This window comes from Anas platyrhynchos, chromosome 21, assembly GCF_047663525.1.
Source record: "Anas platyrhynchos isolate ZD024472 breed Pekin duck chromosome 21, IASCAAS_PekinDuck_T2T, whole genome shotgun sequence".
Classification (NCBI taxonomy): Eukaryota; Metazoa; Chordata; class Aves; order Anseriformes; family Anatidae; genus Anas; species Anas platyrhynchos.
In genome coordinates this window covers 13484487-13497592 of record NC_092607.1, presented here as the reverse complement: position 1 = coordinate 13497592, position 13106 = coordinate 13484487, and the positions used below count along the sequence as shown (strand labels likewise).

The 13106-nt window shown below is 46.4% G+C and overlaps 1 protein-coding gene across 1 annotated transcript in view; it reads right to left on the bottom strand.

Annotated features, from left to right (window-relative positions):
* GNAS (GNAS complex locus) overlaps positions 1-7455 on the bottom strand; it is a 150215-nt gene extending 142760 nt beyond the window's left edge. The window contains exon 1 of the mRNA XM_027442827.3: positions 7097-7455. Coding sequence (XP_027298628.1) covers positions 7097-7343 — 247 coding nt within the window. The 5' untranslated portion in view covers positions 7344-7455. The remainder of the gene's footprint in view (positions 1-7096) is intronic.
* Between the last annotated feature and the right edge of the window lie 5651 nt (positions 7456-13106).

Genomic DNA, 13106 nt, shown 5'->3' with positions numbered 1-13106 from the left:
CACATACAAGCCCCCTCAGTTTTACGATTTTAGGATGGCACTGGTCTAATTTCAGGTTGCTGCACAAACCTCTGTTACCACTGAAATGTGTGGGTTCAGGACATCCGAGAAGAAAGGTCTGTAGCTTACATGAACAAAACCCTGACTTCTTTGGCCAGTTACTAGGATCAAGCAGGTCACACCACTAGCAAGGGGGTGGAAACCACTGCTCAATGAATAAGATTTTTGCACATTTTACCTTGTCTCTTGTGGCCCACTGAAGAGGAATGAGGTTACCTAAGAAATGTGTGCTGTCTGCAGAACCCCACTCTGGAGCAAGCTGAGAGCACAGATGGAAATAGCTGCAGGAATAGCATCCACTTGGAGTCAAGGTGGGATTGCGCTCTACATTTTTGCATCTCACCCCTCCTTCCTAAGGAAGCTATACAAACAAGGGTTGATTCTTCTAACATAAGAAAACTGGTAGACATCAGGTCTGGAAAAAGTTGTCATAGCTGGAATCTACATCCTTCCAGCTCTCAAAGAAGGAAGACAATTTCTCTGGACCAGGTACTGTACCTTCAGGCACCTGGCAGCTCTTCCTGAGCTGCACCAGGTGCCTGTTGCAGGCAGCATACAACACAAACACAGCTCCAACATATATATGTATATATAAAAATAAATGCTGAGAAACTGGGGAGACTGAACCACATTATTGTATGCAGCTCCAAAAATCTCACAAGTGCGTCATGAATCAGACAACAGGACTTTGCTTGTACTTTATTGCAGCAGTAAAGTTTGAACTATAAATAGCATGGAAGCACTTGGTCTCTCTCTTTTTTATTGTTTATTTTCAAAGTACGTTCTCTTTTAAGAGGCACCAGTTTGTGTTCAGTCCTCCTCTCTCATTTCTTCACTGCTGGTGCTCTCCATCAGCAATTCCCAGCCATGACACCGCCAGACCTAGAGAAACCCTAGCACAGGAGACAGTTCAATTTAAGATGCTGCAGAACAAAAAGGAGCTAACAGCTACACAGGAGTGATCAAGCAATGTTGCCTGCTCTGGAAACTGCAAGTGAAACAGTCCTCTTTCCACTCTTAAAGAAAAAAAATCTTAGTATGGAGCTGGCCTAATAGCACACAAGTTGATTGGAGCCAAAAGCATGTTAAGTGAGTTATTACTTCTTTTGCAGGCAAAAAATGTGGCATTTTCACTCAGGTATAGCCACCTACTCTGCACTGGGAAAACTTATGATGCCAGCAGGTACAACCGCCATCCTTCCTACAAGAGGAAGGGAAGAGCTGCTGCCTTCCTTCAGAAGGACAGAGATGGAACAAACAGCTAAGAACAATAGGCAAAACCAGAGCACAGCTGGAGAAGAGTCTTCACTTAAAAATAAGGAACAGTCTTTGATACAACTCTCAAATTAGGTCTGTGGCTACACATGAATGCTGCCTTTCTATAGTAAGATATCATCATCTCTATCCCACCAGGCATTTAATGAGTAAAAATACAGGTTACCACTAACACAGACATTGCCTACACGCTGGGGAAGAGGAGAGATGATGCACACCCATGCTGCTGTGGTGGGTGCTAGGGAACAGGGAATCCCCCAGATCCCTCAGCCCCTTCCCCACAACAATCCATGCTGGCACGTACATGGAGCAACTAATGCTGAAGGGCTGCAACTGTGAAAGCAATTATTTTGCAGTTTGGCTCTCTGTACAGAAAGCATCATCCTAGCATCAATAGTGTGCCATCCATTAGCAGTTCTTCATCGTGACACTTTTATAGCAGTGCTGCTGTAGGTTTCCTAACAACTCCCATTGCCAGACCCCGCTTGAAGCAGCTCTAACTTTGCCAAATTTCAAATATACTGGCTGAAGCTTTCCATGCCATGTGTCTGCCTGAAGCTAGTGATTTTTGTTTGTGTAGAGATAGTACAAAAAAAAATGTTAAGGTCAGGAGCACTCAAGGAGGAAGAAAAAAAGGCAGAGAACAATGAGTAGCTTGTCTGTCTCCTTTCTATGGAAACAGGAGAGAAACTATTTTACCAAGTTATCTAAAGCATAGAGGTGCCAGTGCTGAAGATAGCATGTTGCTCCAAGGTACAGTGAACATAATTGCATCACAGGTCCTGAGCTAGCACCGCTTGCATATTGAGTAAAGCCTTGTTAAGGTATGCAAAGCTTTCCAGGTGTTTTTTTCAGCATGAGAATGCTCCACATCCAGCAGATCTCTGCTGGACAGGCAGCAGTCTATGCCATAGCTCCCATTTTGTATGCAGTGGTGAGAACTGAGTAGGACTTGTCTTGCAGATGCTCTTCATCATGAAGACAGACCCGTAATTAGCGTACCACCTCCTGGTGTCCGCAGCAGGATCATCATGCCTGCAATGGAAAGTACCCGGCGGATGGAAACCACAGATTCCCACGTCCAAGTGTTTTTGTAGTATCTGGTAATTACTGGGAGCCCTGTTGGAAAAAATTGTAATTCCTTTACCACTAATGACAGCCCGTTTGGAGCACAGTTGTGTACTGCTGCCTTCTGAGCCTCTCTCAGCACGCAGGAGGCCAGGTTGCTCAGCGGAGCAGCCCGTTATAAGACACTTGCACTGCTAGCATCCTATCGGGTTGAGTCTAGAATTTGCTGGTTTTCCTATTCCTTATTTTTTAAAGGGGAAATGAAACACCAACTTAGTATAAGATGTTAAGGTTCAGAAACCCTGTTCTCAAGAATTAGAAAAAAACAGGATACAGGTTCTCTCTACAGTTTTAGTCTATTTTTCCCTGCCTTTCACATATCTTCCAATAAGGATCATATCCTTTTTTTCCCAGGGCTTATACCTACTTCAGCTCACAAAACATGAGGCACAAGAAACAAATGAGAGCTGGAAGTGAATGAAACTATTTTCTACAGTGACAAGCTCCTGTGAGAGGGAATCTCTTCAAGCACCTAAACAGACACTTATCTGTACAACTGGTTGTCTTCCTCTCAGCTGTGCCTTCCCCACCCGCCTGGTCCCTGACAGAAGCAGAGCAGTGTTAGGATAACCGCCTAACTGCAAGCAAGGTACAGAATCACAACATGAGGAAGGATATTTGTGGGTTATGCCATTAAATGCAGCCCTGCAGAACCAGACCAGCTTCATTCTGGTGCAGCGCTGCCACAGCAAACCGAGCAACACGTGCTTCCCATCGCTGGCACCAAGCCATGCTTCACACATCCAAGATTGCAACTGCAGCATCCAAAGCTTGACTTGAGCATTCACAGCCATGACATCCATGCTCTAAACACATGAAGTGCAATAAAAGAAGCTGAGTGCTATGCAGAAAAGTTAACATTAGGCAAAGATCACTCATTTAAACTTTATGGCAGCTTCGGACAGCTTTAGCCTTAGTCCTTCTATGGCCGTATTTCCCTCCCCAGCATCCATAAAAGCAGGAGAATGATGCCACCTCATTTCACAGCAGTGCCATGCAGACACAGCCACTGACATTTGTTGAGACTACATTCCCTGCAGTGATCAGGGCTGCAGAAAAGCCCACAAGGAGTTCAACAGTTCTTTATTCAGTACGGGGTACGGATGGCGTGTCATAAATAGGGCACGGGGTAACACATTGTATGAGGAGGATAAGAATATTGAATAGCCACTCATTCACTGCACAACATCCATCTTGTGCACTCAATGAAGTACAAGCCCTGTGGAAGAAAATACAATGTAAACCATACAAGACAGTCTTTAATTATATGTTATTCAGGGGCTTACCATGCAGCACACAAACAGAAAGAGCGACTGCGGTTAGTCTTCATGCTGATATTTTCTAGCTTCTTAAAGCATTTTTTTCCTGTGTAGTGTATTTCCCCTACAAAAGCTTTTAATTTGCATGCCTATATTCATATTTGTACCTATAAGTAAGAACACTTCTAGTAATTTTTTAAGAACTGATGTAGGTAAGATTCAGAACTGTTTAGCATGTTGTAGTTAAATACCCCAGATAACAAGTACATGCATCTCTATTTACATACAAAGATATCTAAGTCCCCATTTCTCTATGGGAATAAGCCATAGGTACCTCTCACATGGGTGAGAGTTCACAGAAAGCAACACAAACACCAGGAGAGCTGAGCACATTTCTGACAATTTTTTTTTTTTTAATTGTTGTTGGAAAAATACTAACTGATCAAAAACATTAAAACCCCAGAGAAAGGAATAACATCGTTTTCATATATTTGTTATATGATAAAAACAAAATTTAAGATGAATTATAATACAAGTCTTAAAAAAGGCTGAGGAAGATCAATATTAAAGTCACCAGTGGGACGCACACATAGTGGAATTGTTCTACAGCAAAGTTTAAAATCCCCCATAAGCACACTTCCAAATTAGGATCAAGACTGTTCCCAAAACAAAGAAAGCCCCCACACTCTGAAAAACACCCTTCAATACACTGTAGTAGCCCTGAACTGTCATCATAATTATGAGCAGAGTCTTAAGTTGAGACTTGGTACACCCACATGCAGCACATTAAACAAAATCCAATGAAATCACATCTGATTGTTTGTGTGAAAGGGAAATGCACAAAGGGAAAAACTCATGTACTACCACAAGTATGGAGTCAAATTACTGCTTCAAAGATACAGCAGATGTAAAACCTTTGTCCCACAAAAATTAAGAGAAGTTTTAGGAATTAGTAATTTACCTGATGTCAAGAAATGGTTGAAAAGCAATGAAAGAGAAAAAAATAAATCGAGTAACAGGACAGGGATACCCACATGCACTGCACATCCCTGAGAACACTGACAAAGCAAGGAACTCTAGTAGGTCTAAAAAAAAGCAACACTGAATGTCAAGCACCAGTCACACTGACTAGCATTCTAATACTGCAAGTAACAGACCAGAGCTTATAGCTTTAAGGTATGTTATCCACATCACAAAACAAAACACACCCAAGCACAGACACACCTGACTGTGCATTCACTACATTCTGTACACCAAAGCATGTGACAGGAGTAAACTCTGGATTTGCTGTGCAGCTTTTCAGCTCTTGATGTTTGCAGCGAGCTAATGCAGGTGTACCTTAAAGATAAAGTAACTTCTGATACAGACCAGACCTGAAGCATCGGTACAGTTCTCGTTTAAGTTCTGTCAGTCTCAGAGAAAAAGCAGCCACCTGCAGTGTCCTTCACCATTCACACCATTGCTCTGTGTCTGCAGGAGCACATCAGCCTGAAGAGCTGGGAGCACAAGCAAGAAACTATGAGTACCTTTTGAAGCTTTTGCCATTGAGCCTACAGTGTCAGGTGAGGAAACATCCCTTGTCTACACTTCTTCAGTGTATTTTCCCCTACCCTAGCTCTATTCCTTGGAAGTAGACTCAGTTGCTGCTTTAAATCCAAGCTAGACATTCCTGCCCCTCATTCAATTGCAGGTCAATTTGACTGCCCTGCATAATTAGCAGGTGTAATCCATAAGCATGCAGGCTATGTCTCAGCACAGAGATGCTCAGCTGCAGCAGCAATACCTGCAGATGCACATAATCAACCATGCACCAAACTTCTTGGTCCAGTTTAGAAATAGAAAATTCACGGAGTAACAGTACGAGTGGGATACAGGGAGACGCAACAAGGGAAGGAAGCTAACTAGAGAACTGACAGTCTCTGCGCAAGGCGCGGGGAAATGGGTCTCTTAGGCATCCCAAGATTTACAAGAGGGCCAAGAAGTGACTTCCTGCTATTCAAGTCCAGGCTGAAATATAATAAACCACTGCCAGCATAACACTGACTCATATCCATCAGATTTATAAATCAGTACTTTGACAAAGAATACTCTCTCTTTTGGCTTCACTATGGATAACTTCAAACTACTAGGATATGTCATTTAACCCACTAAGTTTAACATCACTTCTGCAAAAAGCAGTACAGTGGCACAATGTGCTAGAAGAAACATTAAAAAAACAGGCCACTGAAACATTGCCTAGTGCAAATGCAGCAGCCCATCAGATAGCCTTCCTGACTTACAGGCAAGCAGATTAACATCAGCATTAGTCTTCTTGTTTTGTTTTTAATCTACAAAGAAAGAGACATCCATTCTCACAGCTCCTTCTCCAAGCACTTGTTTACTGCAGAACAGACTTGAAATAAATTAAAAAGTTAAGATCTAAAATACCTGTGATGCAGCCTGTTCTTGAAAGGAGAGCTACGTTGGTCAGAGGTGTGACTTCCCACCAACGCTCGCAGCATACAGAGCTCAGAGCCTTCACACAAGGATCGCTTGCTCTGCCCTCCCCCCCAGAAGGAGGAAGACACCTTCAGAAGCACGTATCGCTGTGGCCACATCACAAGGGATCACATTTATAGACCAAAAACTTTTAGCACTGAGACTTATAATACCATCTCAATACTGCTCTCTAAAGCTCCTCAGCAATTCAGACCCTCAAATACAGGCAATGAACATACTGAGTTAAAAAAAAATAATAAAATAACACCAAGAGGGCCAAGTCTCCCCATTCATCACACAGGGTACCACGCCAACCTCAGCAGGCAGGAGGCTCCCCATCCTGCAGAAGTTTGAGGCACCATCTGCTACCCCAGGATGTCCAGAGCTCCGCAACGTGCTGTCGGTGTTCCAGCCGATGCATGCTGAGGGGAGGGGAGCGGAAGAATTTCCAAGCCCCCGGACTTACCTGGCGGCTAATGCACGGCTCTGCTCGGCCGTGTGTTGGGGGCACCCCCTGCAGCACCCCGTGCCCCCCGCCCAGCCCCCCGCCCCGCCGCACAGGCAGGTGCACGGCCCCGCCGGGCTGCAACCAACCTCGGAGCCCCGACACCTCCCCAAGCCGCCAGCACTCGGCGAGGCGACGCCAAGCCACGAACGCACACGGGAAGACAGATAAATAAATAAATAAATAAAACCAAACTAAAAAAAAAGGGGGGAAAACCTCCCACAGCCCCCAGCGCCGCCCACGGCTGGGGGGGGTCCCTCCGACCCCTGCGGGCTCCCCCTCAAGGTGCAGCCACCGCCCCGACGCCCCCCCCCCCCGGGGCGATGCCGAACCCCCGTCCCCGGTTCGCCCCCGGGGGGGAGCCGCCGGCCGCGTCCCGCCCGCCGCTCACCGAGCAGCAGCAGCCTGTGCGTCTGCTTGTACTCCCTCTTCTCCGCCTTCAGCGTCTTGTCGATGCTCTTGCTCCGCTTCTTGTCCGCCCGCTCCTTGGCCACCAGGTCCTGCCGCAGCCGGTGCCGCACCTGCGGGTCGCCGTGCTCCGCTGTCACCGGGGGGGGGTCCGCCTCGCCCCGGCCGCCGTACGGCACCGAGGGGCGCGCCGCGGCCAGGCGGGAGCGCAGGCTGTAGCACAGCCCCATGCTGCCGGTGCCGCGGCCTCCCGCCCGCCCCTACCGCATGCTCTCCGCCGGGCTGGGGCCGGGCCGGGCCGGGCAGGGCGAGGCGGCGCCCGGCGGGCTCTTAAACGGCCCCGCGGGGCCGGGGCTGCCGAGCGCCGCGCCCGCCCCTCCCCGCCCCTCGGCGGCCGGGCCCCCGCACGTGATGCCGCCATGGCTACCATCTTGTGAGGGGAGCGGCCCTCAGGCGGCCGCCGGTGCTGTGGGGGGTGGGGGACACGAGGTGTGAGGCGGGGGGACGGTGTCTCCCCGGCCCCGTCATGTCGCTCGGTGCATGCCTCACTCGGCCCTCAGCTAGGCTGGGAGCTGGGGTGACATCCCCGCCTTTGGGGAGTCAGGGGGATGCTGCACTGCTCTGTCAGAGAGCTGATCTCCAGCCCAAGCGCTGCTGCAAGATCTCAACCCACTGGAAATAAGGGGGAGATACAGAGTCATGGCCCATTTTCATGCCCCAGATTTTCTTCCTGCTATATGCACTCGTATTTGCAGCTTCTTGTGTTCTCCGTCAGTGCCGTCACCCAGCGCAGACGTTAAGGTTGAAGCTTGCTCTGTCGCTCTCCCCCTCTATTCTGCAGGCACCACAACTGACTGTTGTTTTGTTTTTTAACAAACTTCAATTTTACCTCAGTTGCAATCAATTTACCTGGCTGGGAGTGATAATTGTGGTTGTGGCAGTATCCCCCCCGCCCCCCGGCAGCATGCTCAATGCACGTACTGCCAACTTTGTCATACTGTACTTTATACTCATCTCCGGCCAGCTCTGAGCATTCACTTATAATATGACTAATATTCTCTGGGGCCTGGCCACACATCCTGCACTCTGGAGTTAGATCTTTCCAAGCAGCTCTCTGTGCTGTGGCATATCTGCTAAGAGCCTGCGTGGTTATAACCGAAATTTCACTTTCAGTGCTTTCTCACAAATTAGACATCTTGATATAAATTTCTCTTTGGAAACCTGTGAGTCCGTGTTAGCAGAACACATCCATTACAGGCTGCAGTGGCTCCCTCTTCGTTCCTGCCACCCGAACGGGCGAGGGAAGAGCTGCCCCAGACCGTCCTCGGAGGTCACTGTTAGCCAGGTGTGCTAGCCAGCTCTACACATCTTTTGTGTCTCATCACTCAAGAGTTTTTATTAGTCTTGGGACCCAGGCTTAAAGCAGGCTGCTTGGTTTTCAGAGACGCAGAGGAGGAGCCCTCGCTCCTGGTCCTGCCTCTGCTGAAGGCCACGACAAACACCACGCAGCCTGCGGCAGCGCTCCTTGCCTTCAGCCCCATCCTGCAGGAGGGAGCTGGGGCTTCTCTGCAAACCTCCTCTCTGGCATCCTGTTCCCAATGTGTTTCCAGGAACAATCAGCGACGGCGAGTGGGGATGCCAGAACAAAGTTCAGGAAATGTATTTAAATGATCTGTGAGTCTGGGCTCAGACAGGGTCATGAACAAATGCTTCGCAACAGGAACAGGCCCAGGGAGATTGGCACCTATTCCATCAGAAGACACTGTGTGTTTGTGTCCCTCATAAGAATGATGTTAATTATTTCAACACATTTATCCCTATTTAACTGACTTTCAGTCAGACCTGGTAGCTATGGTCAGGTTCTTATCTCTTCACTCCTGCAAGTTGTGCTCCTGAAAGTCAGTGGGTCCGTTCCTGGAGAAAGGCATCACCTGAGCCAAGGGAGAGAACACCTACTTCTTTCCATTTATTGTGTTGCAACATTCACAGCACCTAATCAATACCCTGCTGCCTGGCTGTTACAACAATTAGTAAGTGTACAAATTAAATCATTACCCAGCAGATAAGTTCACTTTAAACATCACTACGAGCCCAAGCTTCAGAAACAGTTGCTGCACACTGCAGAAATTAATCAATCTTGCATTATGCTTGAGATGCCCACATGACTCACTTTCTGTCTCCACTGCCGTAATGTCTTTTCCTCTGTGACTGAGAGTTCATCCTTCTGATGAGCACACCCCTGAGAATGTAATATACCAAGAAAATGTAAAGGTCAGACTAGAGGATTATTAATAGTGGTTTTCTTTTTCTTTCTGTGCTTTCTGGAGAGGCACTAGAACAAGAGTAAGGTTATACTTGGAGACAGGACAGTTCTGTGAAGCATGCTGTGCTGTGGGGATCTATGTGCTGCTGCTAAAGGAAAGGGAACTTGCAAGTGCTGTGGAGAAAAAAAAAAAAATCTAAACAAAACCAGAAGGTAAAGTGAGAAACTAACGGGAAATATTCAGCCTATTAATTTGTTCCCACGGCTCTGCAGGTAGACAACCCTTTTCTGTTTTCCTGCCTGCGCAGTTTATAGCAAGACAAGTTTACGACCAGTCTGTTTCAGTTTCATTACTTCGCAAACTTTTCCGGTTCAGGTGACAAGTGCTACAGAGCACTCCAAGCTTATCTTTGCTGTAACATTGCTGTAACATTCATCCTTTCCTAGGTAGGATCTGAAGTAGAAATCTGAGAGGGAAGCAGAATGTCAAAGTGGAAGACAGGCTTTCCCTCACCCTATTTCATTTCAGAACCCCCAAAATAACTCATATAACTAATGAATTACTCGTTTCAGGAAATCAGAAATTGCACATCCTGGTATACTGGCTACAGCCCTGCCTGTAGTTACTGTGTAACTGTAGTTAGTCCTTTCCAGCTGTTAACAATGTCAGAGACACATCAGCTTCCCAGCTTACACCAGTCTTAGCAGCAAAATTTCTGATTGACTTTAGTAACAGCAAGGGTAAGGTCATATATTTCCTCTGGATAAGGAGTGTGTGACACATTGACAGCTTTTTGAAATCACACCCAGTTTCAGAGATAGCAGAGGGAATTACCTCTAAGAACAAACTATCTTCTGCCATATACGAATACTGTTCATCCACGTAGTACTCGCAGCATTTTTACTGGGGACAGATTCAGGCTTGAAAGTGGTTTGCAGTTAAAGAAAATGATTCTTAAAGCTGCTGGTCATGTCCATGGACACACACTATGTATCTACCCACCCGTGCATGGTAGCCTGCATAGCTCATGTCACAGTTTCAGCTTCTTTCAACCTCCTTAAGCAAAAAACATCACAAGAAGTAAATGTCCACACATAGCAAAGGGAGAGCTTGTAAAGTCCAGGCACAGCTGCACCAGCCCAGGAGGAATTCTTCACATCAGGGATATGAGAGGGCTATCTGAGGCATGGCATCTGCAGATGTAGCGTGGCTGTAGGGTTCACTGATCCTAAAGACATCTCTACATCTCCTCTCCTCTGGCCAGCAAGTGGAGTGGGGATGACTGAAGACCCTGCCTCCTCCTGACTGCTCAGGGAATGAAGGGAACAGAGTTGCCCTTCCCTGACTGCTGGGCTGCCGATCTCTCTGTGTGTTTATTGCATTGCTTCTACCATCTGCAACAGGAAAAAAAGAAGAGAAAAAAAAAAAAAAAAAAGTGGAGAGGTTAAAAAGCAAAGCAGGCCACCTGGGAGTGCAAAAAAGTACCAAAGAAGAGAGAAGAGAGGCAATAACCATGGGACTACATCATTAAAAGAGACATGGACACATAAGCAAACGAACTTGGATCAATACCAAGAAACATGTCAGCAAGAGAAATGTAAATGAGTAAAATTTGCATTAATTTGTGCCTTGGGAGGGAAACTAATTGATTGAACTCAGGACACCCTAGCAAAACTCCCACCCCCATTACAGTAAATGATCTATACATGCAATGTTCATTTCTTGTTGAAAAACACCAATGTGTCAGACATGCTTATGAGCTTTCTGGCACTCCCCTCCCACAGGCTGTCCTCTCTCCAGAGCACTGATTTGCACTCAAGTTTTCCAGTGTAGGTGGCTGTAGCCTGGCACCTCAGGTCAAGGCATCTCAAGTAAAGGAGTCAGCTTTTCAGAGACCCTGTAATTGCCACTCAGTGCAGCTGGAGGAGCGAAGGGTGCTGAGCACCCCTGAAGAATGCATTTTGCCACCCAGTTGTAACGCAAGGCACTTAGTGCATAAAGTGAGGAAACTAGATTTATGAAGTTTGCTCGCTGTCTGTATGACCAAATAACTACTCTGAACTGGGAGGATTTTCCATTAATTTTAGCTGAAGCAGGTTCTGTCTGGTCTCTACTTTTAATCCTTTGTTTCAGGTCAATAAGTAGCTGCTGTTATTCCCCTATTTCGTACACTGAAGTTTAGATTTAAGTGGGTGACTAAGTGCCTAATTTCAATCTTGACTTTCTATATCTCTATGTATATATCAGTCTAAACTGTTAACTTGTTGGCTTCTTTCAGAAGCCCTGTGAACCAGGAGTTTCTAACACCTATAACCACAAAGTTTCTAATACCTATAACCACAGAGCCACATCTCTTAATTCAAAAGACAGCTCTCCTGCTAAATAAGAATCATGATACTCAGACAAGGGATGACAGTCAGAATTCGTAGCCTTTGAATTGTATTTAAAGTACAAAATGACAGAAGTTATCAGTGCTTTCATTTATGGGACGGTGCTCTCAAGACATGGTCAATAAATGCTGTATTGCTGTTAGTGCACAGCAGGCTTTCAGCTTCCCACCTGGGCTCACAGGATGAGCAAAATCACCTTCACCTAGGAGGATATTCAAGTCCATTCCATGTATAGTGAGAGCAAAGTCTTTACGGAGGAGACAGGAGCATACAGATATGGTGATGGGATGTGATGACATCCTGGTCTAAATGCCAGTTCTGACATCCCTCTGGTCCATCGTTGATTCCCTGAAGCCGCAGAGTGAAGTCATGGACTCCAGGAACAAAGCTGTGCACTGTGTGTGGAGCGTAGCTGAGTCGGTAAGTTTCCAACTTATTAATATCCTGATTGGCTTTATGCAGATGTTAGCTATTCCGAAGCAATCACCACGAGATCCTTCATCACCTCATCCACCATTTGTCTTCTCCATGGTCCTGACAACGCGGTGAGGGATAGCAGACGGGCCATGGCAAGAAGGGCGTTCAGAGATGGCAGTTCTTGGCTTTTGCTATCTGAGAGTATTGCAGTGTGAGTTCAAAATGACACTGTGGCTATAAATTAAAGTGTGACTATTTGCTTCTGGCTCCATTCCTCTTGCCAAACTTCTGAAAGCACTCATTTAACTGTCTTTTAGCAGTAACGGCAGCCTGTGCTCTGGGGAGACTGACTGCTCGCTGACAGGTAGGGTTCACTGGGCACAGAACCAGCCAGTAACACCATCCAAATTCCAAAGTACAAGCTTTTCACTCCATTGAATACAATAAAACTTGCTACCTTTCCCCTTGACTATCTTTATGGACACTTAGTTTTCAGCATCATGCCTCAGTTTTACTTCAAGAGTACTAAAGTGTGGTCCCCCTCAGACCCCTCCCTTTTTTGTTTTACTCTTTGAAGATCATGTGTGATGCTCCCTAGTTCCCAACAGTGGCTTTCTGGGTCCAAGAGCTGTCACCTGAACAAATATTTATGGCTTCAGGTGACAAAAGAATAGAGCACATTGTAAAATTCCTTCCATTCAGAAATCCCTTAGCCAGATGACCTATCTAATTCCACTGGTTTCATTGGGCTTCAATCATACCTCTAGGGGAGACCTGTCACATGCGAGGTGCCCCGAGCTGGGCTGGAAAGCCACTGGGATTGCACTTGTGAAAACAGAAAAGCGATATTTTGATAAAGCAGCTTATTTCCTTTTCTTAACTGGCTGTCCTGCAGACTGCAGATACTTCCTGTTTCCCCTCC